This window comes from Lolium rigidum, chromosome 5 (genome assembly GCF_022539505.1).
Source record: "Lolium rigidum isolate FL_2022 chromosome 5, APGP_CSIRO_Lrig_0.1, whole genome shotgun sequence".
Lineage (NCBI taxonomy): Eukaryota > Viridiplantae > Streptophyta > Magnoliopsida > Poales > Poaceae > Lolium > Lolium rigidum.
In genome coordinates, this window is record NC_061512.1 from 90,290,647 (window position 1) to 90,317,683 (window position 27,037).

At 46.6% G+C, this 27,037-nt stretch overlaps 2 protein-coding genes across 4 annotated transcripts; both read left to right on the plus strand.

Annotated features, from left to right (window-relative positions):
- The first annotated feature begins 1,060 nt into the window (after positions 1 to 1,060).
- Positions 1,061 to 9,435, plus strand: LOC124653571. Of its 2 annotated transcripts, XM_047192631.1 has the most exons (16): positions 1,061 to 1,362; positions 1,678 to 1,752; positions 1,862 to 1,990; positions 2,072 to 2,145; positions 2,353 to 2,446; positions 2,621 to 2,663; positions 5,598 to 5,660; positions 6,042 to 6,271; positions 7,181 to 7,301; positions 7,373 to 7,473; positions 7,597 to 7,710; positions 7,930 to 8,100; positions 8,181 to 8,324; positions 8,407 to 8,552; positions 8,655 to 8,771; positions 9,073 to 9,435. In XM_047192631.1, exons 1-16 carry the CDS (start codon positions 1,085 to 1,087, stop codon positions 9,129 to 9,131), a joined length of 1,959 nt encoding a protein of 652 aa, XP_047048587.1. In that variant the 5' UTR covers positions 1,061 to 1,084; the 3' UTR covers positions 9,132 to 9,435. The 2 variants fall into 2 exon arrangements, with proteins under 2 accessions (XP_047048587.1, XP_047048588.1); XM_047192632.1 differs by lacking the exon at positions 9,073 to 9,435 and having other exon boundaries at positions 8,655 to 9,071.
- LOC124653572 (probable calcium-binding protein CML28) lies at positions 9,238 to 10,364 on the plus strand. Of its 2 annotated transcripts, XM_047192634.1 has the most exons (2): positions 9,238 to 9,257; positions 9,878 to 10,364. In XM_047192634.1, the coding sequence occupies exons 1-2, from the start codon at positions 9,238 to 9,240 to the stop codon at positions 10,362 to 10,364; spliced, it is 507 nt and encodes a 168-aa protein (XP_047048590.1). The 2 variants fall into 2 exon arrangements, with proteins under 2 accessions (XP_047048590.1, XP_047048589.1); XM_047192633.1 differs by lacking the exon at positions 9,238 to 9,257 and having other exon boundaries at positions 9,837 to 10,364.
- Positions 10,365 to 27,037: the final 16,673 nt, after the last annotated feature.

A 27,037-nucleotide genomic window follows, 5' to 3' on the forward strand; every position in this document is an offset into this window, starting at 1 on the left:
ATATGACCACCGAGGTTTGCAGATGAGGATTAGGATTAAGCTACTACGGCAAATGATATGCATCGAGTCAATGGTCATGGTAGTGGTATAGGTAGAGAGCATATTATCTATTCATGTGAACAACTATTCTGCATACAGGTTAATAAATCCCCTTGATCTGTCACATCTCTGTCTATGCAAAATCAGTTTTGTAGATGTTCTCTAGCAACAGCTTTTCACCATTATGTGTTCTATTGTGATGCATTGGTCTGCAGGAAAGATAGATTTAAAAAAGGACAGCTATTGGTCTTTTGATTAGGAAATTACGATGCATTGGTATAACTTAACATTGTGATATTCTGAATCCGCTTTTGTTAGCAAAATTTTCTTGAGCCCTGATAACTTATTCTGAAGTCGCTTTGCGTAAAAATAAATCTAACTAAAGCGAATTCAGCTGAATTATATTGTTTATACCTGGAGTGCATATCATGTCATGAAATAGCTGTATTAGGCATGTTGCATCTTTCAATCCTGTTAAAACATAGGATTTTGTATGCTTCGAAAAAGTTTACAATAGGTGTCTACTGTTTACTATTTTATCTGATTGCGTGGGAGGAAAAGAAACTGGTACACACAAACTTCACTGAATTTACAAATTGCTCATTTGTGGCACGGTCACCAATGCATGAGGAGTCGGAGTCGATTTATGGTGTGTCTGAAATGAGCTTCTTGCTTTTAATCCCGTTGCAACGCACGGGCAAATGTGCTAGTAAGAAATAAAAAAGAAAAGAAAAATCGAAAAAGGAGGCAGCCCGCACCTAACTGGGCCGGCCCATACCGCACGCGGGGTGTGCGGCGCACGGTACGCGCCGACCTGGTCCGTGTTTAGGGTTTGCCGTAGCGCGCGCTAGCGAGCAATTTCCAGATTTCCCCGCTGGCGGAAACATGTTTCATGAAATAAAAACACCGTGATTCGGCCTGCTAACAGTACCAGTTTTCGGTCTGTTGTGGTTTTGGGCCTCCATCAATCCATCCCCATGCCGCAACCCTCGTCGCCGCCGCCGCCGCTGCCACGCCCAACTCGAGGAGGGAGGAGGGAACAGACATGGCGGAGGTCCGCACGAAGGCGGTGCCGGCGCCCACTTTGCTGTCGCTGTGCTTGAAGTCGGTCGCAGCCCATCTGACCGCCGACGCAGCAGGCGCGGGTCGATCTGGCGGATGCCCTGATCATTTCGACGGGTTCGCCCAGGAGCACGAGGAGGAGGATGGACACCTGACGCCGGAGCAGGTTGCGGAGGCGCTGCCTTGGGAGATTCTACACCAGCTGGCATCTTCTCTGCCGCCACTCGCTCTCGAATCGCTCCATCACGCCGCCCATGCCCGGTATGTAGACAGACAATCTTCATCTGCTATGTAGAGTAAACATCAGATAAGCAGACGCGCAATCCGACTTCGATCACAAGTTCACAACATCCTCAGAGGGACGTGACAATGCACCACATCAACTGTCAGTTTTGGTGAAAACTAATTTGGACCTCACCTGTACAAGTTTGGAGTCTATAAGAGTGCAGTTCTGGAGCTTAGAACATACTCCCTACTTAAACTACCGCTTGTCTTAAAAATCAATACTACCGTTTGTCTTAATTTTACTCCTTTTACCATTTTCTTACAGTTTGCATTTTCAATTACCCACCTTAGATGCTGCTCTTCTACTTCCCATACTGCCCAGTTCGGAGGGCCTGATGGCAATCGACGTGGGACAAAACGTTCAAGGTTACACTCATCTATACACCAATAAGTCAATTGTCGTATTTGTCAAAAGACATCGGCCAAGAGAATACACTTTAAATATTCATCATATGTGTTGCGTTGATGCTTGCAGGTGTGAAGACTTCGACACCGCTTGGCAGGCATTGTTCAAATTTCGCTGGCCCTTCCATGCTAACACTGGGCATGATAACTTGGTTACTGTGGATTGGCAGCAGCAGTACTGGGAAGCGCATTTGCAAGAGTGTGTTATCAAACAAGTATAACTCTGTTAATTAATCCATTTCGAAGACTGACTTCGTCACATCTTTTTACCCTTCGGCAGGTGCTTGGATGAAGCTGCAGAGGCTGCGTTGCTTCCTTTATTTCGTGGGAGTATTCGTGAAATAATTATGTCAGGTGAATATGGAGAACCCCTTCCAACACCCCTCCTTTACTATTTGTTATGCTTCACATTGTTTGGTTATTTACTTATCACAGTAAACATGAGGCCATGGGATGATTTCTTTCTAGCCAAGAAAAGCTTCATGCTATGCTTCTAATTGTTGTAACTGCACCTGCTGTAGCAATTGAAATTACCCTCAAGTCTGACGGTGATCTATGCAGCTAAAATCATGAGTTCTGTTTACCTCAGTGAGGACATTGCTCGAGAGTATTCAACACTATCATATCATTGGACCAAACTTGGATCCTATGCAAGGTGGGGTTATATGACATTAGTTGGTTACCCTTTTAACTCATTTTTAACCTTATCGTGAAGAACTACGCTACTCTGCTAGTGATTTATTTTCAATTAAAGAAATTCACACTTGTCATTAATGACTGTTGTGATCGATGATAATTCTTAACTATAGTTATTTTTTCTCCTTTTCAGGTGCTTGAGACTTCAAAATGTGCTTTGCTCAGCCGAAGTTTGTGTAAGTACTCATGCAGTATCTTTTTTTTGCGGGAAAATCATCGATATTTTATTCCTCTAGCACAGGGTTATAGTCAGGTAAAACTAGCCGTGAAATACAGTCTGGAATTTGGTGTAGCCAACAAGTGGTACTACCTCCAGATCTACCTTTATTAGACAAACAATTTGCAACCCTATTTTGTTCACGTACAATTTTCATGAGGCTAAAATCTTGAAGACTCATAAGACGCTTCACTTCGTCGATCAGATGGCCATACTGGGACCTATTCTTCATTGGTTCCTTTAGAACCGCCACTGCAACCGCACAATCAGTCTGGACAGTCACAGCTTCAGTTGACCATTCCAGAGCAAGAGACATGCCCTCCATGATCGCGCTGATTTCCGCTTCCAGTGCTTCGTTGCAGTTGAGTAGTGACCAGTAAGCTGAGAAAATTACCCCTCCATTAGAATCTCTTAGTACCATTCCTGTACCTGCTCTACCTTCAGCATCGAAAGAACCATCTACAAATAAAGCAAGTCGTCCAGGTTCTGGCTTAGACCTCAACCTGGGCATTCCTGGCTTGAAGTGGTTTACACAAGTTCCTCAAACCAGCCCGTCAATACCAGGTTTTATTGGATTGGTTTGGTTTACACCGTTTAAATAGGAGGTGATAGAACGGGTTGGTGTGGGCTGGTTTGATGGTGTACATGGTTTTGGAACCGGACAGGAGCGGAGGCCCGGGCAGCGGACAACCGGGACGGCGGCGGTCGGGAGAGAACCGGGACGGCGGTGGCCGGAATCGGACGGGCAGCGGCGGACGGCCGGGACGGTGGCGACCGGGAGAGAACTGGGGCGGCGGTGGCCAGAATCGGACGGGCGGTGGCTGGAATTGGACGGAAGGCGGCAGCCATCCGCAGCGCCTTCCACAACCACGACTACAGCTAGCAGCACGCACAGCACGGAAGCACGGTGGCAGGCGGGGTCGAAGCTGATGACCAGCTGCTCAGAATCGTCGCCCGAGAGTGCCAGAAGTAGCAAGGCGTGCACATCGAGCCGGCATTGAGCACCGTGGCCGTACCTGGTCGAGTGCGCCGGCTTCCACAGCCCGTCCGTGCACCTTCGCGGTAGTCTGCCAGCAGTCCGCAGGCCCCTCGTCGCTGCTGATGGTGACCCCCAAGGCGAGCAGCACCAGGACCTGGCCGTTCGTGTGTGTACGGGTTGAACGGTTTCGTCAGGTTCAGGCTGTCTCAAACCAGCTAACAGTTTTGTGGTCGCGGTTTCAATCCAGAACCCAGTTGAATCTGGTATAACCGTATATCTGGTCCGGTGCGGGCTGGGCTCATGGTTTGGATGGTTTGGCACCAAACCATGAACAGGCTTACTTAGGCCATTGCTGGTTCTGTCTCCGTTTGTCACACTTGGGCTGGATCTCCAGGACACATGGCGCCTTGCCCTTTAGAATTTGTACTTCAGTTTGTTGTCGAATTTGGAACAGTGATCCAATGTAAGCTACATAGATACCTCCTTGTGACATGATTGAGGGATTTGGCTTCTCATGTAATATGTCGTTTCGAAGCTGCCAGATTCTCCATAAAATCATGATGTTCATATTCCGGGTTTCTACCGATTGAGATGCCAGTAAGTCGAACAACCATTCATGCCCAGTATCTCTGATCTGCACGCGCGTCAGGAGCGCACAGACTTCCCACATGCTATCCCACACCTTGGCTGCATTAGGGCATTCAACAAGAGCATGGAAAGAGTTCACTGCGGCTGTACCACAGATCCGGCAAGTATCAATCACCTCCAAGTGTCTTCTCTTCTTATTTGAATACGTAGCGAGCGCCCCCGAGATGACCTTCCAAGCAACGATTTTCATTTTTTGTGGAAGGGGTGAAATCCATACAAGTTTCCATGCAGGTCTGTCACCACTTGGACGTGAGCTTGCAGCACCACCTGCGACATTGTCAATATGAGTAGCCACTGCCAAGTGATAAGCACTACGGACGCTGAAAAAACCTGATTTCTCAGGCTGCCATGCTATGAAATCCTGCTGCACTCGTGGAGATGTGCGAAATTTCAGAATTGCTTCAATATTCACCGGTCTAAAGTATTCCGATAGACGATCCACCCGCCAAGCACCATTGGCATCCAATAAGTCTGCCACTTTGTTAAATCGGCACTTCCCTTTCCTTGATATTGGCTTGAAAGTTGGGCCCTTAGGTATCCATGGATCTCTCCATGTTTTGATGTTACCACCATTACCAACTCTCCATATATAGCCTTTCTTCACAGGTTCAAGCCATACTGAATCCCACGCCAAACAGCTGAGGCGTTTCCAGCAAAGACAGTATCCACGAGCCTACCATTTGGGTAGTATTTAGCGCGCAAAATCCTCGCACGCAAGCTATCTACTGTTCCTTTAATTTTCACTGTCTATGATAGATGATCTATGTTTCTTACTTCTTAGCTTGTGTTGTTTCAATTGTGCATTTGTATTCCTGATATATTGTTATATGTTATATCTCCATTATACAACAATAAATGTGCGCTAAAATTCCATAATAAGTTGTCCTTCATGTTATATATGTTTGCATACTCCCTCCGTCCTCAAATAAGTGGACATCTAGCTCTAAACTTTGTCCACAAAAGAGTGTACTCCTATCTTCCCAATGCACTTTAATTGTTTCTCTCTCATCGCACGGAAATCAAACCCAATAATATTGAGCACATGTTCTCTTTATTTTCTACATGCACTTAGCTCATTGGAGGTGAAAGAATTAAAGAGGAGAGATGCATCTTCCCAATGCATTTTTACTCCACTTCATAATTTATCTTGGAATACCCGCATGTACACTTATTTGTGGACAGAGGGAGTATGTATGTCATGAACCCATTGTGTAAAATCAGACTTGAGACAGTTATAATTGACTGCTGGAATCCTTTGTTTTTCAGGACATGTTGCAACCTAGCAGGCTAGAAACTTTGGTGTTCGTAAGAATCATATCAGAACCTGAGGTAATATTATGCTGGTGATATTACATTTTTCACTAAATACAATAGCTTTAGGAAGCAAATGTGCAGAGCCTCATGATCATTTGCTTCAACTCAGTTAAAAGGAACATTATGTTCAACATTTCATGTTTCCATGTACTGTAAACTACATATCTGTGTACTTCAAAAGAAATAGGGAAAATTAAGGGTGAGGCATCCTAGTTAATAAACATGCCAAAGAAGAAGTTGACTAGGAAAAAGAGTTATGTGGATGATAGCTACACGCTTATATGTGCATTATACTTTTCTGCATGATGGCCCACATTTTTTTAATCTGTTTCTTAGCTGATAGTGAGTGAGAATTAGCTCCACTTTTCTAAGCCCCTTTTCAATTTCCACTGACAGGTCAATGGTGTATGCCTGCTTCTAAGCTGCCATGCGAAGACACTGTTATCTCTTGAATTTATCCACTCCCAGCTTTATCCTGCAGTCATGGATAAAGTCTGCAATAGTCTTTACCAACTGGGATCCCAAAATCATGAGATCCAGCGCCTTAGTATTAAATCATCTCGCATTGGTGAAAGCAAGTCACTAAACATCTCTGCTGGTCTATTAAATTTTATTTCATATGCAAAGTAAGTTGCATGCCCTTTTATTCTCCCTTGGTTTTATTTCCGAACAGATGTTAGATGCCCAGTTAATCTTGCTCAGCCATTTGATGCCATTATTTCAGAATCTAATTTAGGCAGGAGCATATCCAGGCTTGTAGAGTATATGCATTTGCCACAAGAATATTCAGGAGCAGGCCCAGAATATAACGAAGGGCTGTTCAAAGTTCTAAAAGATATTCAGGAGCAGGCCCAGAATATAACGAAGGGCTGTTCAAAGTTCTAAAAGATCTGCATATTGTTCCTACTCGTGGCAACATCATAAATAACTCAGAGAAATTGCAAAATATCATGTAAACTTTCATTTTACGACTAAGAGATGATGTCATTGCCCTTAACTTCAGAGTTTTTTAACTTACCATATGTCACAGAGCGATCATTCAACTATTGTTGCCATGTTATATTTGTTAGTTTATGCTTCAAGTAAATTATTGAAGTAAATGCTCTCTCCTAACACTAGAAAGATTAACACCATTTTGAGGGTTTTGTGGAATGAGAACTGCTAGTTTTGCTGTTTAAGGTCCTGTTGAATAAACGGGACATGACCACCAGAAACCAAAAAAGGTGCCAGATCCAGTCATGTTGAACTTTTACATGCTTTACATGATAAACCAGCAAAATATTATTTTATTCAGAGTATCATGACACATGTTGGGAAATTTATTTATTTTCCTTTGGAGGATGTATGTCAGTTAATTCATCTTAAACAGAGAGCAGTATAACAGATTAGAATACTAAAAAAATGGTAAAAATATGCAGCAAACTGGTTATGCTGCCTGTCCATAAGCATGCATGGCGTAATGTTGATACTTTGTTACTGATCGTTCGCCAAAATGATTGCGTGCGTATCAACACTGTTTTATTCTCATTGTTCAGGTCGCTGCAGTTGTTATCACTTAACGATGCTAAGGTGCAACCATCGTTTGCTAAAATGATCATTCATACTCTTCTCGAATCTTCTTGCAGTTTACAAACGCTTGACATATCAGAAAACAATGTGGGTTCACATGAGAACATTTCCTTCTTTAATATTTGTGTTTTGGACTGCAAATAAAAAATATCTTATAGATTTCAGGCTGGCTTTCAACTGTAGACAGAAGTTCTACAAGTATCTCATCAGCACTGGAATCAAACACATCCTTGAACTCGCTGACTGTTCTTAACCTAAGGTATTGCTTTTTTCCTTTTCGTAATCAGCCAAGTTGCCATAATCAGAAACCTTTGTCACCACTTCTCTTTAAAGTTGGCACGGCCTGTGTAGTTAAACATATTTATAATCCTTATCATGTCAGGGGAAACCATTTGCAGGAGGGTGACATGGAGGATCTACGCAGTATTCTAGCAAAGATGTCTAATTTGAGAAGTTTAGATATAAGTGACAACCCAATCGCTGACGAGGGTATCAGGTAGTTGTCATTTGTCAACATTACACATGATTAAGTGTATGCTACGGATTGTTGACAAAAGAATTATACTACCTGTTTGTCTTCAGTTTTTTCTGTACATTTGTATCAATCATGAGTGCATAGTAGTTCTTCATGTCTATGATTCAACTTCAAGACAGTTTTATTTTTGTTTTACGTTCTATCAATAAGCACTCAAGAGTTGCATATAAAAATTTGCAGATTTCTCATTCCTTTCTTCGAACGGGCTCTTCGAAGGGAGAAACCGCTTTGGGGATTAAGAGTAGAAAACTGTGATTTGTCAAGTATTGGTGTGACTAAACTTCTTGAATGCCTCTCATCTGCTAATAAACCACTTGATGTGCTGTCTATAGCAGATAATCATCTTGGGAGGTAAGTCCTTCCTCACTGTGCAGCGTTTCTGTTGCTTTTTCTTAGCTTGGGTCACATTTTGAACTGAGATGAATTTGCAGTTCTGTGGCAGCTACATTAGTGAAATTCCTGGGTTCACACGTAAGGGAACTAAATGTTGAAGATATCAGCCTAGGACCACAAGGCTTCCAAATACTTGAGGAAGCATTGCCAAGGAAAGTAGATCTCTCCCACATCAACATCAGGTATAAATGAACGCTGCATGTGTGACAATGATGCATGCTTGATATGCCAGTTTCCTTAGCCACTTCATATTTTATTTTGCAGTAAGAACCGTGGTGGGATCAGAACTGCACACTTCATTTCCAGACTTATACTGCAAGCGCCAAACCTTGTCTCAGTCAATGCAGGATCTAACCTTTTACCTCCTGACTCGTTGGATGTAATTTGTAACGCATTGAAGCAAACAACAAGTAAGAAATATACTTCCTTATATTTTCTTTAACTATGTTTAAGGTATAACCTAATGGGCATGTATCAAAGAGATTAGTTGATAACCAATGAGCTTCTTATAGGTAACTTGACACAACTAGACCTGATGGGCAATGTGCATTTGTCGAGTGCCATCTTTCCTGCAGTCTTTGACTTCAAGAAGCACGGAAAGCCAATCATGCTTATTCCATCACAGCAAGGTAGCTGCTCTCCCTACGATGCTGACCCATAACCTTAAGTAGCACCAACGATAATGAGAATTATGAAACATGCTCTTCTTTGAGATGGAACTAGGGACAGATTGCGTTTATGGCCCATTTTACGTTGCCAAAAAGTGTGGCCTTCGACTGTTTGGGGTGCAATTGTTTTTACAAATTTTCCCCAAGAAACTAGAGGATTGTTTTGCTCCAAAAAATGGGGTGCATGATGTGGGCCCTGCTACACTTGCTACTATATGTTCCTTCACAAGTTTTGATGTAATCTCCTGTTTGCATGATCAAGGGATGCATGGTGCTTTTGTTGTACAAGTTACAGTGCTCATTCCCTCAACACACAAGTAGAAGAAACTCAAGCTAAATTTGAGACTCCAACGACAGTTTGATCATTAATTGTTTCATACTAATCCAAATTGGGTCTGATTAAATAAAGGGTGGGGACCGGTTTGTTATGTCCCCGAGCCTGCAGGCGTCCAGGTGGTCGAAACTGTTCAGAATCAGGGCAGGAACTGCCTGTTGGAGGAAACGTCTACGGTTCCTATATGTCTTCGTTTCATATGTGTTTCTGTTATTGTTTGGTCCATCTGTAAATCAAAATTATAATTCATCAAACATCATGTCCCGTTCCTCTATCTGTCTCTAGTGCCTTGTACATTTTCCATTCCAAATTAGTAACCTCGAAGGCACACTTAGTGCCAACTTAGGGAAACAATAATCATCGAACAAGTCTGATCTTGGGAAAGCTATTTCTGCCAACCTTGTATCACTCTTCCAATCACGTGTGGCTAATTTAGCTGTTGCATGATATACTTAAGAAACAGTGTGCATTGCATATTTGCATGTGCAGAATAGCTACTAAGGAAAGAAAAAGAAAGGTACGGCTCACCTTAATTTCCTGTCTGTTTTCTCTTCACAATGACAAAGAGGCACCGCCATTACCTCCACGCCGCACAGTCTGTTCTCCCCCTCGGAACAAAACCAATCACCAACCACTTGGGCAACGCCATTTCCAGCAGTCGACCACACGAACGTGCGATTTCAAGATACAGAATGCAAATCGAGAGAGAGAAAGTTGAAAGCATGAACAGCAGCGTGGACGAGTCGGAGCTAAGGAAGGTGTTCCAGATGTTCGACAAGAACGGCGACGGCCAGATCACCAAGAAGGAGCTGGGCGAGTCGCTCAAGAACCTCGGGATCTACATCCCGGACGACGAGCTGGACGCCACCATGGAGAAGATCGACGCCAACGGCGACGGCTGCGTCGACGTCGAGGAGTTCGGCCTGCTCTACCGCTCTATCCTCGGCGAGGGCGAGGGTGCTGACGGCGGCAGCAAGGGCGACGACGAGGACGGCATGCGGGAGGCGTTCGACGTCTTCGACCAGAACGGCGACGGCTATATCACCGTCGAGGAGCTTCGGTCCGTACTGGCAAGCCTCGGCCTCAAGCAGGGGCGCACAGTGGAGGAATGCCGCCAGATGATCAGCAAGGTCGACGCTGATGGCGACGGCCGCGTCGACTTCATGGAGTTCAAGCAGATGATGCGCGGCGGTGGCTTTGCCGCCATTGGCGGATCGTGAGGACAACCGCTGAAACTGGCCATCGATCCTCCGGCCGTTCGTATCAGTCGATGTAGATGATTAATTGACTCTAACATTTTCCTATAAAGGGAATATATGAATATTAAAATATACCAATTACACCCAGCCCTCCAACAACGCAACACTGTAATGTCAATACGGATGCACACAGCTAAAAAGATAAAAGAAAACTAAGAAACAAAAATCCCGCTACACTATCCCAGGCCTAACAATAACAATACATCCACGACAACACCTGAAATACATTCTCCAAAAATGACGCCTCCAAGAAGAGAACAGTGCTCTAACACCGTCGTCGCCCGACCAACGATCTTAGGTTTTCACCCTGGAGATAGTCCCCGCTCTCAAAACAATGCCTCCGACAAGGTCATTGCCAGGTACAACCAGTTAAGACTAGACCTTGGATTTTCACCCTTAAAGGTAGGACTTTGAACTTCACATGTGTTGTCGCCCCCACTTTCATACCACTGTTATGAAGCCCGGAACACCAATCAAGTCCCTCAACAAAGCGGAGACTTGAACCTCGCTTAGCTAGTCCTCCCATCCGGGCTTCATGATATTCTCTTCTTCTGACTTTCACCATGGATCCAATGTCACTTGGTGCCAACACAGAAAAGAGCTTCACGTCGCTCCCTGCAGGATCAAACGGCCGGAATAAAAGCATGGATGCGCGCGACCGAATACCACCCGATCCAGCAAACTCCAGGCAAAAGATGCACTATCCCATTCGCCGTCGGAGCCTCCGAAACTCAACACTCCGGCTATATGAAAAAGGATCGGTATCCCGTAGGTCTTCATCTTCGCAGAAGAAGAACCCTAGGACCACCACCTTCAAACCCGAAGCAGAAGAATATGCCCCCACGCCGCCATCCGTTGGCCAACGATGACGAAGGAGGACTCGGTGGACGGCGACCGCCGCAACCACACCATCCTCGCCCCGCAAATCGCTGCCCCCTTCCTCGCGCCGCCGGCTGAAGCCGACGATGGATATCGGCAGGCACAAGATCCAACAGTCGCCGCCACGATCCATTTTCGGAGGTCGTGGAGGAGGAGCCACCGCCGGTCGTCCACGGTCGCCGCCCTAGACGCCGAGCGCGTCGAGACCGGTGGCTGCCGCCCCAACCGCCACCGCCGGTCGCCGCCTCCATCATCCCCCCCCCGAGCATGTTTGGTGCCAGGGCCCGCCGCCACCATGGCCAGCACCGACGGCAGCGGCGGAGGGAGAGATGATGTGGGGGGAGGGTTGGCGGCGCTATGGTTTGGAGACCCTAGCGTCGCCCTGGGGAGTGAACGCAAGGGGGTCTATCAAGTTCGGCAACGGAAGAACCAAGAAGGTAAGAATCCCCAGTGATAATCAATTGACTCTAACATGGTAACGATGCAACGTGAACGTGAAATGGTTATCTTTTTTTTTTGGCGTAGGCTAACTAATTGGAGGATGCAGGCCCATATTTGCATTTTCTAATTTGTAGGTAGAAGCACCCTCACCTTCTTTCAGTGTTGAAATTTTAAAACCATTTGGTCGATGTTATGATGAGGTCTAAGACCTAGTTTGTAGCCCGATCTCGCGATTGACCCAAATCCAAAAGGGGAAAAGAGGGAGAGGAGGAAGAACGCGAAGAACACGAAGAACGAACACACGCACGCCAACCCAATACAATCGAATTCTTACTCTCGTGGCTCGATGGACCACGCCAATAGAATCAACCGGAAGAGACACGAGGTAGAATTCCGGATGAGAGATCGGGGTTGGAGACGAAGACCGGTAAGAGAGAGAGAGACAGTGGAGCACACTAGAATCTCACTCACAAGTATCCAAATCCTCAACAAGAGTAGCCTTGATTACAAAGGGGATCTAACCCGGGAGACAAAGCTCAAAAGTAGTTTTAAGCTCAGATTATGTCTAAGGAGTGAAAGGGGGTGTCCTGGGTACTTATATAGGCCTACAGAGCGACACATGGCGAAAAGGTACAAAGTGAACGGATAAGGCAGTTTTAGTCAAGGGATTCGACGAATCCGGTCAGGAGCCCGGTCAGACCGGCCCTGGGACCGGGGCGTCCAGTCCAAACCGGGTCCTGGACCGGAGGCCGACCGGGGAGGGTCCCGGCGTCTCAGTACTGCGCCCGATTGCAGTCAGCGGGGAGTCCGGTTTGGACCGGGCTGCCCGGTCAGGGGTCCGGTCGGACCGGGTCCTGGGCCGGCTGGCTCCCTGCCTTCCCTTGCGCGCTTCGGATGACGTCGGGTCCGGCTCCACGTCCATCTTCACGTCCAGCTGCTCCTCTCCTCCTCTTGACCATGGTGTGCCCTTCTCTCCGGGGTCTTGATGCACCTCGTACCTAATAACACAAAGCGTGTCGGCATGAGGTAGCAATCCATCCAATGAGGTACCTAGATCGAGGGTAGTGAGGAGTGAGTTCACCTTATCATGTAGCGCTTTAACTCGGGCCCGTGTCATTGGTCCACTTGGGGGACTTGTTGGTCTTGGTGTAGTATCGTTGGTGAGCGGGGCTACATCATCTCCCCCCCCACCCTTGGGAGAGAGTCGTCCTCGACTCTTGTTCCTCCTCATCTCCATGATAGGGTGAGAGATCCGAGATGTTGAACGTGTTGCTCACCAAGTACTTGGAGGTTGGTATGTCGATGACGTAGGCGTTGTTGTTGATGTGCTTGAGGACCTTGAAATGCCCATCTCCTCTTGGCTTTAGCTTGGAGTTGCGTTCATGAGGGAACCTTTCTATCGAAGGTGAATCCAAACGAGGTCTCCTTCTTCAAACACTCGTTCCTTCTTCTTGGCGTTGAGGCGGGTAGCTTGGCGAAGTACATGCTCTTGTATGGTTGCTCTTGTGTCTTCATGTAATTTCTTCATGGCGGGTAGCCATATACGATCATGAACGGACTCCGTGATGTTGTGGAGTGCTTGGCTCGATTGTAGGCGAACTCCGCGTGGGGTAGACACTCTTCCCATGACATCAAATTTTTCTTCACGAGTATGCGTAGAAGAGTTGAGAGGCTTCGATTTACCACTTCCGTTTGTCCGTCCATTTGAGGGTGCGAGGACGATGAGAACAAGAGCTTCACTCCAAACTTTGCCATGAGCGACTTCCATAGATAACTCATGAACTTGACGTCTCTATCCGACACAATGCTTGCCGGTATTCCGTGTAGGCGAACCACTTCCCTGAAAAACAATGAAGCAATGTGTGAAGCATCATCGGTCTTATGACATGGTATGAAATGAGCCATTTTAGAGAACCTATCCACTACCACAAAGATCGAATCATGCCCATGTTTTGTTCGTGGTAAGTGATGAGGTCTAAGACCCCGTGTGTGGCCCGATCTCGCGATTGACCCGAAATCCAAAGGGGAAAGAGAGGGAGAGCGCGAAGAACACGAAGAACACGAGGAACTCACTCACGCACACAAACCCGATACAATTGATACTTACCCCCGTGGCTCGATGGACCACGCCAATAGAATCAACCCGAAAGAGACGCGCGGTAGAATTCCGAGGTGAGAGATCGGTGAAGGAGATGAATCTAGGAGTGGGAGAGAGAGTGGGTAGCACTAGAATCTCACACACCAAATCCAATCATCCAACAAGGGTTGCCTTGATACAAAGGGGATGAAACCCTAGGGAGACAAAGCTCAAATTCATGTTTTAAGCCTAAATCTTGTCTTAGGAGTAAAGGGGATGACCTAGGTGCTTACATAGAGGTACAAGGCGACTTGGGTCGAATAGGTATGCGGTGGACCGACTCGGGCAGTTTCCGGTCGAGTCGAACCCGTGAAATCCGGTCAACCGGGCGCCAACCGGGCTGCAGACCGGGCCGGCCGGCGCCAGGGCCGGTCAACCGGGCGCCAGACCGGGAAGTTCGCAAAGTCCCTCTGGTTGGCGTCGGTACGACGTCCGGTTGTCGCCGGGGTGGATCCGGTCTGGGGCCCGGTCTGACCGGCCCTGGGACCGGCCTGGCCGGCCTAGGGCCCGGTTGGCCGGCCTCTGGGCCGGCTGGGCCTCTTCCTCCCGCCTCTTCTTCCTCTTCCTTCTTCTCTTCTTTCCTTCTTCTTCTTCTCTTCCTTGCACCATGGGAGTTCCTTCTCTCTTGGTCCTTGTCGACGTCGGCACCTATAGACACCATGACGATAGGCATGAGGTAGCATACCATTCGAGTTGGTGTTGAGGTCGACCATAGAGAGGAAGGAGTTCATCTTTACATATATGGCGGGGGTTTGTGTTGTTGGTCCACTTGGGGGACTCCTTGACCATGGTGTAGCGACGACGATAGGCGGGGCTGCACTTGACGGTCTTGAGGTGGAGGTATCCGAAAGCCACCCCGCATCATCTCCCCCCCCCCTTGGGGAAGAGTCGTCCTCGACTCTTGTTCCTTCTCACCGACGGTCTAGTCCAAGACGGTTCTCCCATGTTGTGGTAGAGGGAAAAAGTCGCGGTCGAAGAAGAACTTGGGGAAAAACAACTTGCGAATGGAAAGCTTGTGGATGCCAATTTTGTGATCGGCGAACAAGAGGCTCTCAATCAAATATGAAGCATCAAGTCATTTCTCCAAGAGGCATTTGGCAAAAATGGGAACCAAAAGAGTGTGGATGTATCCAAAATTTGGTAGGGCAAAACTTTGTGCATGTAATTGTATGCTTTGTAAGGTGTCAAAAATGTGATGTGTAGCATTGTCCCACACAAATGGAACAATCAGAAGGCAAGTAACGGCGGCAAAATTGTGGGCAAAATTGTTATGTGCAATGGCAAAGCGATGGATACTTCTTGCTTGGGAAAGTGTGGTTGGCGTGAGCCGAGTATGGGTATCCTCAAGTGTCAAAGAATCCATTTCAATTGCCATAGATGACATGAGAAATCCAAAGAAGGGCAACTTTTTGTGTGACATGTGGCACAAGATGCATAAAGTGTTTCTCACATGTATGACATGGTCCTTGAGATTCTCGGAGTGTATGATGATAACATCAAGACATACAACAATCATTGTGCCAACAAGATGTGTCAAGACACGTTGCATAAGAGGCAAAAGAGGTGACGAGGAGTTGGACCAAACCGGAAACTCAACAAGGCAAGTCGGAAACACACGAGGGCGAAGGCTTGTGGGAACATTGATGAGGACATCCCTACTACACCACTACCTCCGTCATTGACAAATGAAGATGAACCTGCTGTGAAGCTCAAGTCCGATGAAGTTCGTATTGGACCAATTACAAGAGCTCGTGCGAAGCTACTTAAACAACAGGTGAACTTGTTTCTAAACGATACTTTGATTGATGAGAACTTTATACTCGCCTAAGTCCTATTACTTATGTATCATCGAGTATCAAGAGGAGACAAGCATCGCACGAGGAGAGGAGCAGCTGGACATGAAGACGGACGTCAAGATGGCCGTGAAGCTGGACATGGAGCCGGACATGAAGATACCTCATGGACGCGCGAGGGAGGAGCGGGAGGCATGCGCGAGAGGAGAAGACGACGTCCGGGCCGGTCCCGAACCCGGTCGGACCGGCCCCCGGACCGGCCAGCCCGGTCCCTGGCCCGGTCGACCGGTCGACAACCGGCCGCCAACCGGATGAAATTTATCGTACCGGGCAGAAACCGGAAAGTTGCGAAGTTTCCGGCTTCCGACCGGTTGACCGGACCACAGACCGGCCCGCCCGATCCACAGCCCGGTTGACCGGATTCCAGACCGGACCAGTCCGAGTCTGTCTCGACCAGATCTATTCTGGGTCGGTTATTCTTGTATCTTTTCGACTCGAACTCGTCCCGGACGCCTATATAAGTGCCTTGGACGACCCCCTAGCCGCTTTAGACCACGTTTAAGATAAACCCTAGTTCATAGTTGTTTGCTAAGCAAAACTATTGTTCCCCAACTCTCCAATTCGTTGCGATCCGGAGTTTTATGCTACCGAAAGTTTGTGTGATCTCGGCTGTTCCATTGGGGATTAGAAGATTGCAATCTACCGCTTCGTGGTCGGCGGCTACGTGCGCAAGTGTGTGGAGTTGCGAATATCTTGCAGGGTTGAGAGTTGTTGCGTTGGCATCAGGAATCAATCGAGAGACTTCGTCGGCGTCATATAAGTTATCCTCCTCATCATCATCGATTTCATCCGCTGCTACCATCGTGTGTTCATCACCACCCGCCGCTTACTGAGAAGATCGGGCCACCCCTTATCATCTTGGTATCAGATTTCCAGTTTTCTTCGGTAAGCCATCCACAATCCACCCCATAGTTGAGTTGTGAGTGTTTTCCTATCCAGAAAAAGCCATAAAAAGTTAGGGTTAGGGTTTGCCATAGCCTTAGATTGCACTAATTTCGAGTTTTAGTTGCTTTTCGTAGTTGTTTTTGCATATCTTTATCTTTCATCTAGTAGAATTGTTAGGGTTTGTGTTTTCTCTATCATCTAGTTTATCATATCGTGTCAGTTTTGTTACTCCGAGTCCGCATAGCGTACAGTGTGCTTGTTCCCAACCATAGACACAGACTCTATCGATATAAAGTGACTAGGAACTTCCCCAGAAGAGACTAGTTTTACCGCTCGACAGGCTGCTCGTTAGGGTTTTGGTGCTTTGCAATTTCTGTTGGCCGTGTTATCAAGGAGTTGAGTCAAAAAAAAAAGGAAAATTGAAAAGAAGCAAAAAGAGCTACATAGCTGCGTGTGTTCTACAAAAAGAAAAATCCAGAAAGAAAAGTGAAGTGCTAGTTGAATCAAGTGAAGGCCTAAGTTTACTTTACTGCACCCGTAGTTGAGCAATCTTGTGTCTGTCTCGTTGAGCTTTGCTAGCGTCTCTCTAGTGCATTGCAACCTTTCCCACATATAGTTGCATTGCCCCATTATATCGCCTTGTGTGAGTATCATTGGTTGTCTACGGTCAGCGCTAGAGCTTGTTATTGGTGCAAATAGGTAGCCCACCTACAACCCCACATATATCCTGCTTTGTCGTGTGCTTTGTTCTTATACCCTTGATATTCGCTTCGCTACATCCGTGCACTAGTCCGTCAATCCAAGTTGGTAAGCAATAATAATTCACTTTGGAGCGGTAAGATTTACCTTTCTTATCGGTTTTGAGTGAGTTGTGAGAGTACCACCAAAGATTTTTGTTTAGTGCACTAACCTACTAATCATGTCTTCTACCGAGAATGTTGATGTGATGCAGAAAAAGGATCCAGCAGCGACAGTTACTTGGCTGGAGTATGAGGCACTACGTGATCACCTACAACGTGAAATCCGTGTTGCCAATGAAGCGTTGGACAAGGATATTCAGAGTGTTCACTTGAAGGTCGATGAGACTACTACAGCGGTTAACACCGTTCAAATATCGGTGACGACTCTTCAAGCATCTATACAAGCTTTGACAACCGCCGTTGGTGAGATACGTACAATGGTGCAACAACAACCACCACTTGATGAAGATGGCAGTGTGCAAGGTGACAATGCCGAAGCTGCTAATGCTCAAGGGCGTGGTGTTGGTCGTGGTCTTGGACGTGGCATTGGTGATGCGTTCCGTGGTCGTGGTTTTGTCCCCGTTGGAGCCCAACGTGTTCCTCAACAACAAGACGATGGTTTGGGTAAGCCCAAGTTCTCAATTCCCAGATTTGAAGGAGGTACTGATGTTGAAGAATATCTTACATGGGAGCTGAAGATTGAGAGATTATGGCGTTTACATCCCGACTATACCGAAGATAGGAAGATCAAGCTTGCTTCCTCCGAATTTGATGGCTATGCATTGCGTTGGTGGGATGGACTTGTGAGTGCTCGAGAAGAAGATGGTGAGCTGCCTATTATCACATGGCGTGCTATGAAGGCGGCAATGAGAGCTCGTTTTGTGCCTACCAATTACTTGCGTTCCGTCTTTGACAAGTTGACCCAATTGAAGCAAGGTGTGTTGACGGTTGATGCTTACTACATGGAGATGGAGATGCTTATGCAGCGTGCCCGTGTCCGTGAGTCTCTTGAGATGACACTACAGCGTTTTCGGAATGGTACTGCGGTTTAATATCAAGGGCATTGTGCGTCATCACAGCTACGCTACTATGAATGAGCTACTACATCATGCAAGAGAAGCTGAGTCACAGTTGGCTGAAGAACTGCAAATGAAGGGCCGTGCTACAGGCGCCGGGTGATGAGGACATCCCATCTCTTGATACAACCGCTGTACCTACAGCGACACAAATACAAGGACCAATCACTCGAGCTCGTGCCAAACAACTGAACTATCAGGTACTTTCGTTTCTTGGAACTATTCCTCACATACACGAGAATATGATGCTGCCTAAATCAGATATGTTTGTTACTCTTAGGAATGATGGACCAAGCATGGATGAGGAGGACAAGCATTGGAGCATGATCACACATGGAGGAGATGGCAGCAAGCACTTGAGGATTGAAGATGATGCCACAAGTGGAGATTTCAGGACTTTGAAGCCACCATAAGAAGAGATGAAGACATGGACGAAATATAGAGTTCTCCACTTCATAATTTCGTCCATAGCATAATATGGTGCTGCGTCACCTTTAGTTTTGGGCCAGGCCCATGTCATTTTCACGGGAATTAAGTCAGCCACTTTTTAGAGTCCGTATTGAAGGGGGAAAGGCCTTCTAGGGTTTGGTTCGGCCACCACATGTATGGCTGGCCGAAACTCCACCTTTTCCTCCTTTAAATACCCCCATAGCCGTCACGTTTAGACTCGGATTTTGATTAGATTAAAAGTTAGCCATCGCCGCAACTCTCGTGTACTTCTTTTGAGGCCAACGCCCGAACAAGACCGACTATTCGAATCCCACCTTTTCAATAAAGCTTTCATCTATATTCGCAATATTCTGATTGCATCATTAGTTCTTGCTTGTTCTCGATTTCGGTAGGAATTAAGACCCTCGTCGGTCAGGCTGATCGTGCATCCGCAAGATCGGTAACTCCCGGAGATTGTCCTAGCGATTGCATTGGCGCACGAGCTTTGCACGTGTAGTCGGATCGTCAAGCACGAACTCCACCAACAAATCGACGCTATCATACTCTCATCGAAAGATCGGCCACCTTTGCCCTATCACCGGGCGCTACACACCCCGCGCGCCGCCCTCCATGGCGCCATCTTCGCGCCCTGCGGATGTTCCTACTTCGTCTAGCAAGCCGGTCTCTACGGTGTCTAACATAAAGAAGCCCGTCCCTGCAGCAAGTGGAACTAGTTCTAATATGTCGACAGCGCGCAACCGTGATATGGTTTGTCATACATGTGGTGGCAAGGGTCACTTCAAGAAGAATTGTCCTAATCGCAATGTTATGATCATTAATGAGGACAATGAATATGAAACTGGAGATGATGTTGATCCAAATGCTCCAGATGAGGATGATTATGACAGTGATGGGTTTGATGCTTTCCCTTCTGAAGCTCAAACTATTGTTGTCTCGCAGCGTGTTCTTAATGTGCGATCAAGTGCATCTACACAGCGACTGTAATTTGTTCCAAACAAAGGCACTAGTTGGTCCTGATAAGGCTTGCAAGGTCATTATTGATGGCGGAAGTTGTCGCAATCTAGCAAGCAAAGAGTTATGTGCCAAGCTGAAACTGAAATATCTACCGCACCCGCATCCATATTATATTCAGTGGTTGAGCAATAATGGTGAGATGAAGGTGAGCCACATGGTGCGAGTTGATTTTGAGATTGGACCGTATAAGGATTCCATTGATTTTGATGTGGTTCCTATGACGGTTTGTCACCTGCTTGTTGGGCCGGCCATGGCTCTATGACCGTTCTGTGCAACACAATGGCCGCGCCAATACATATCACTTGGAGTTCAAGGGCAAGAAAATTAACTTACAGACCTATGTCACCACAGACAAATTGTCAATGAGTCTCGTCAGAAGATTGAAGTAAACTTGGAGGATGCATCCATAGATAGGCGAGAGAATTGTAATGCCGTGAGTGATATAACGAAAAGTGAGAGAGTGAATTCCTTAGTCTCATTAGCCACCAAACAAGACATGAGAGAATTTTGTGAGGATCCTACAGCTATGCCTATTGTGCTCATGTACAAGGGTACGGTTTTGGTTTCTAACGATATGACCCCTCTTCCTCTTGGTGTTTCTAATGTTTTGCAGGAATTCAGCGACGTGTTTCCGGAAGAGGTACGCAGGACTTCCACCATTGCGAGGTATTGAGCATCAAATTGACTTGATCCCCGGAGCATCGCTACCCAATAGGGCGCCATATAGAACGAATCCCGAAGAGACGAAGGAGATACAGAAGCAAGTACAAGCGCTACTCGACAAAGGTTATATCCGCATAAGCCTTAGTCCTTGTGCTATTCCTGTTATTCTTGTTCCTAAGAAAGATGGTACATGGTGTATGTGCGTAGATTGTAGAGCGATAAACAACATTACTATTCGATATCGTCATCCTATTCCCCGTTTAGAGGATATGCTAGATGAATTGAGTGGTGTCGCTGTTTTCACTAAAATTGATTTGCGTAGTGGTTATCATCAAATTAGGATGAAAGAAGGGGATGAGTGGAAAACCGCCTTTAAAACAAAATTTGGTTTATATGAGTGGTTAGTAATGCCTTTTGGTTTAACTAATGCACCTAGCACTTTCATGAGACTGATGAACCATGTTTTGCGTGATTTTATTGGCAAGTTTGTGGTTGTGTATTTTGATGACATATTAATTTACAGCCGCAATGAATCTGATCATATTATACATATTCGACATGTTTTGCAAGTGTTGCGTGATAGTAAACTCTATGGTAATCTTGAGAAGTGCACATTTTGCAAAGATAAGGTCATATTTCGGGTTATGTTGTCTCTAAGCATGGGGTAGAAGTAGATGTGTCTAAAATTGAAGCTATTCAAAATTGGCCTACTCCCATGAATGTGAGTCAAGTTAGAAGTTTTCATGGTCTAGCTGGGTTTTATCGCCGTTTTGTGCCCAATTTTTCTACTATTGCTGCACCTTTGAATGAATTGACTAAAAAGGGTGTTACTTTTGAGTGGGGCGTTACCCAAGATCATGCTTTTGATGAACTGAAACGATTGTTAACTTCTGCACCGTTGCTTGCACTTCCCGATTTCAATAAGCAATTTGAGATTGAATGTGATGCTAGTGGTATTGGAATTGGTGGTGTGTTGATGCAAGAGGGTCGCCCAATTGCATATTTTTCTGAGAAATTATCTGGTGCTAAGTTGAACTATCCTATATATGATAAAGAATTGTATGCTTTAATTAGAGTTCTTGAGGTTTGGCAACATTACTTGTGGCCAAAAGAATTTATCATACATTCTGATCATGAAGCTTTGAAATATCCGAAAGCCCAATCTACTTTGCATAGGCGTCTTGCTAAGTGGGTTGAGTTCATTGAGTCTTTTCCGTACATTATTAAGCATAAGAAGGGAAAAGATAATATTGTTGTCGATGCTCTATCTAGGAAGACTATGCTTGTTAACTCATCTTGATGTTAAAATTCCTGGATTAGAGGTGCTATGTGATTTGTATGCGATCGATCATGATTTTGCTGAACCATACCGCTTGTGTGTTATTGGTAAAGCATGGGAAAAGTATCACATACACGATGGGTTCTTGTTTAGAGCTAACAAACTATGTGTTCCGAGAATCGTCACGTGCGTTTGCTCTTATTGCGGGAATCACATGCTGGAGGTTTGATGGGTCACTTTGGGCGTGAGAAGACGCTACTCATGCTCGCTGATCACTTTTATTGGCCAAAGATGAGGCGGGATGTGGACAGGTATGTGAAGAGGTGCATTACTTGCAACAAGTACAAGTCCAAGCTGAAGCCTCACGGTTTGTATACTCCGTTACCGGCACCTACTACACCTTGGGATGATATTAGTATGGATTTTGTGTTGGGTTTGCCGCGTACTAAGAGAGGCCATGATTCTATATTTGTGGTAGTAGACAGATTTTCTAAAATGTCACACTTTATTGCCTGCCACAAAAGCGACGATGCGTCGCATATTGCTAACCTGTTTTTCGGGAGATTGTTCGACTACATGGAGTCCCGAAGACTATTGTTTCGATCGTGATGTGAAGTTCATGAGCTACTTCGGAAGACACTTTGGGGAAAGATGGGGACAAAGCTACTATTCGAGTACTACTTGTCATCCCCAAACTGATGGTCAAACTGAAGTGGTGAATCGAACCTTGTCACAACTGTTGAGATCCATGATCAAGAAGAACTTGAAGGAGTGGGAAGAGTGTTTGCTGCATGTGGAGTTTGCTTACAACAGGGCGGTACATTCTACCACGGAGCTGTGTCCTTTTGAGGTGGTGTATGGTTTCAAACCCATTACTCCACTTGACTTGTTGCCTTTGCCCATACATGAGAGAGTTAATATGGAGGCATCCAAGAGGGCAGATTTTGTGCGTAAGATCCATGTGAAGACTAAAGAGTTGATCGAGAAGAAAGGCAAGAGCAATGCTGCAAGGATGAATAAGAAGCGCAAAGAGATGTTGTTCAAGCCTGGTGATATGGTCTGGGTACATTTTCGCAAGGATAGGTTCCCGAAGGCTGCGGAAGTCTAAGTTGAAGCCTCGTGGTGCTGGTCCTTACAAAGTGCTTGCCAAGATCAATGATAATGCATACTCGATAGATCTTCCAGTTGATGAGTTTGGTGTCAGTAATTCTTTCAATGTTGCTGATTTGACACCATATGACGGAGAAGACCTTGGAGCGTCGAGGTCGATGCCTTTTGAAGGGGGGGGGGGAGATGATGAGGACATCCCTACTACACCACTACCTCCGTCATTGACAAATGAAGATGAACCTGCTTGAAGCTCAAGTCCGATGAAGTTCGTATTGGACCAATTACAAGAGCTCGTGCGAAGCTACTTAAACAACAGGTGAACTTGTTTCTAAACGATACTTTGATTGATGAGAAATTTATACTGCCTAAGTCCTATTACTTATGTATCATCAGGTATCAAGAGGAGACAAGCATCGCACGAGGAGAGGAGCAGCTGGACATGAAGACGGACGTCAAGATGGCCGTGAAGCTGGACATGGAGCTGGACATGAAGATATCTCATGGACGCGCGAGGGAGGAGCGGGAGGCATGCGCGAGAGGAGAAGACGACGTCCGGGCCGGTCCGAACCCGGTCGGACCGGCCCCGGACCGGCCAGCCCGGTCCACGGCCCGGTCGACCGGTCGACAACCGACCGCCAACCGGATGAAATTTATCGTACCGGGCAGAAACCGGAAAGTTGCGAAGTTTCCGGTTTCCGACCGGTTGACCGGACCACAGACCGGCCCGCCCGGTCCACAGCCCGGTTGACCGGATTCCAGACCGGACCAGTCCGAGTCTGTCTCGACCAGATCTATTCTGGGTCGGTTATTCTTGTATCTTTTCGACCGGAACTCGTCCCGGACGCCTATATAAGTGCCTTGGACGACCCCTAGCTGCTTTAGACCACGTTTAAGATAAACCCTAGTTCATAGTTGTTTGCTAAGCAAAACTATTGTTCCCCAACTCTCCAATTCGTTGCGATCTGGAGTTTTATGCTACTGAAAGTTTGTGTGATCTGCTTGTTCCATTGGGGATTAGAAGATTGCAATCTACCGCTTCGTGGTCGGCGGCTACGTGCGCAAGTGTGTGGAGTTGCGAATATCTTGCAGGGTTGAGAGCTGTTGCGTTGGCATCAGGAATCAATCGAGAGACTTCGTTGGTGTCATACAAGTTATCCTCCTCATCATCATCGATTTCATCCGCTGCTACCATCGTGTGTTCATCACCACCCGTCGCTTACTGAGAAGATCGGGCCACCCCTTATCAAACATACTCTTTGGTGTGATTCCCGCGGGTTAGGTCCTTGTTGGGGTAGCTCTCAATTGCGTGTTTCGTGAGCTCATGCTCCGTGGCGGTGGAAGTTGTCGTGCGGGTACCTATACACACAATAGAGAGAACAAAAAGCGTGTGTGCATGGTAGAGGAACACATCATCCATCATGATGTTCCATGACTTGTGCACATCACCATTAGTGTCAATCAACATAGTATGGAATGCATGGCGATGGTGCAAATGGCAAGAAGGTGCATTCATGGCATGTGGTAACTCATGATCATCAAAAAGTGAGAAGGCTATGGGGGCCATCTCGTGGACAATGAAATAAGCATTCTTGCATACCAAGCATAAGAAAGAGCAATTGTTCACAATCTTGGATGCAAGGATCATGGAAGAGTGTAAACATGTGGGGCAAAGCATGCGGAAGCTAATGTCATCCTTGTCATTATCATTGCAAGCAATACATGGGAAAGAGCAAGTGGTCGACATATTGCAAGCCATGGTAGAAAAATTGAAGCTCTCATAGCATGGCATGGTCATGGTATCACAAGCATTCACTTCCACATGATCAACAATGTTATCAAGCAAAGTATCGCATGGGAAAATGAAAGTAGCATGTGACGTAGCAAATGTATCATCAAGATCATGCATGCACTCATAAGTCATCATGTCCACTAGTGGGATCATGGCATCATCAACACCTATGTTGTTACCTTTGTCGGCCGACTCATTTGAAGTAGGTGTTGTGGAAGTAGGAGGATCCATGTGGTCGACATGTCCATCTTGGAGCAAGCATGGTGAGATATCATCATCTGCATGCACCATGTACATCGCCTCCATGATCGGGAACGCATCCTCCGTGGAACCTAGTGCAACATAAGAGAACACCATAGAGGGAGAGGTTAATGTGTTAGCAAATGCGATGTCCTCCAAGGACCTATCATCTACCTCTTTCAACTCATTTTGTGTATCACTCATGTCCTCCAAATGGAAGCACTGAAACTCACATATGGGGTGGAAGTCACTCAACTCACTATCACTCTCACTCAAGTGGGCTAAGTAGCTCTCATGCTCACATGGGATTGGTACCAACTCATCAATCAAGCATATAGGAGTAGGCTCGACTTTCTCATCGCCATGCGCCTCCTTGGTTGAAGGGAAATTCCCATGCTCAACCATCTCAACTCCATCGCCTCCCAAGTCGTCCTCCATCGATGGTGCCGTAGTGTTGTGGAGAGCTAGGCTCGAATCCACGTCATCCTTGCGTTGGCCTTGTAATTCTTCATCTTGAAGTTTGGGCACCATAGGCTTCTTGGTGGCTTGGGCTTGTAGCTCGTCGAAGTAGAGCGTCTTGGCGCTTGTCGTTGTGCATTGCCATGCCTCATGACCCTTGGCCTTGCATACCTCACATAGGAGATTGGGACATTCCCGTGGAGGGTGGCCTTGTTGCTTGCACTTGTAGCATCGGAGTCCATAGGCATGTGACGAGGTAGGGCCATTGTGGTGGTGGCACAAGAGGTGGAAGTCGCCGTATGAGGAAGGTATGCGCGATGTGCACTTGCCATCCTTGGAGTGGTAGACACCGAATGATGGTGTTTGTCGTCTTCATGTCGAGGCTCTCGTCGTCGCGCATCATCACCATGGCTTGAGTGGTGTCGTCGAAGATCCGTGGAAGATCTTTGTCGATGGTGCTCATGGGGTGACTTGTGTCGGTGAAGATCGCGTGGTGACATGTGTCGATGGGATCCATGAGATGGTGGTTGGCGACGACGATCATGTGATGGTGTGTGTCGATGACGATCCTTGACATGCCTAGATGATGGCTCATGCGACTTGGCATGTTGCTTGTGGCACCTTGTGGAGCTTGGAGAAGAGTGTCGATGACGATCATGTTGGGGACGCTCTTGATGCTCCATATGATGTACTTGAAGTCGACGATCTTGTGCATAAGCACTCTCATGGTGGTGCCTAGTGGAGCTCGGAGACGAGTGTCGATGACGATCATGACGAGGACGCTCTTGATGATCCATATGACGGTGTCATCGTGGAGGTCCTCTATCTTCATATGTATCTCCATTGGCCAAGTAGGGGTACGTGGGAGCATCGACTTTGCTCCTTGTGGAGAGTAGGTGAGGCTCCGCCATGGTATCGATGTCGTACTCGTGGTGTTGCTCCACCATGTCGTCGGTGTCGTACTCGTGGCGTTGCTCCACCATGTCGTCCATGAGTGGTGAGCCATTGTCGATGTAGAGCTCGTGGATGTCGTCCTCAAGGTGGTGCTCCACCATGTCGTCCGTGCTTGTTGAGCCATTGTCGAAGTAGAGCTCCTCGATGTCGAACATGTTGATGATGCTTGCGGAGCTAGAGTCGGTGTCGAGCTCCACATGCTCCTCCACATCCGCGGTGCTTGAGGAGGCATCCTCCTCGAAGTGCTCCATGTAGTCCACCGTATCCTCTTCTTCGCTATCCATGTTAGCAAGACAAGATCTATATGGTGTATGTTAGTGGAAGAACACTACCTCGCAACCTTACCGTGGTATGACAAGATTGGGGTGATCCAACAAACCGAGAGTTAGAATAATTGTATCGGGCACTCACACAAAGACACGCGCAAATGCTAGCAAATATGGTGGTAGGTGAGTGTGGTGGAAAGCCAAAAGACGAAATCCGAAATCAAGTGTATTGTCAAGAGTGGGTGAAATCCAAAAATCAAATGTCAAAGCGATGATCACTATAAACACGGAAAAGATATGGAACGCACACACGAGATGAACGGGGTTAGTGCGACCAAGGAATGAGCGGAAAAGTGTAAGAAGCCCTTAATCAAGGGTGCTCGGTGTCACACTAACACA

What these genes read in the sequence shown, in the direction of transcription:
- LOC124653572 (XM_047192633.1), top strand. Translation starts at nt 9,837, where the DNA reads ATGCAAATCGAGAGAGAGAAAGTTGAAAGCATGAACAGCAGCGTGGAC.
- LOC124653571 (XM_047192631.1), top strand. Translation starts at nt 1,085, where the DNA reads ATGGCGGAGGTCCGCACGAAGGCGGTGCCGGCGCCCACTTTGCTGTCG. An exon ending in CGTGGGACAAAACGTTCAAG is followed by an intron (nt 1,753 to 1,861) that starts GTTACACTCATC and finishes TGATGCTTGCAG; the next exon opens with GTGTGAAGACTTCGACACCG. An exon ending in GCTTATTCCATCACAGCAAG is followed by an intron (nt 8,772 to 9,072) that starts GTAGCTGCTCTC and finishes TGCATGATCAAG; the next exon opens with GGATGCATGGTGCTTTTGTT.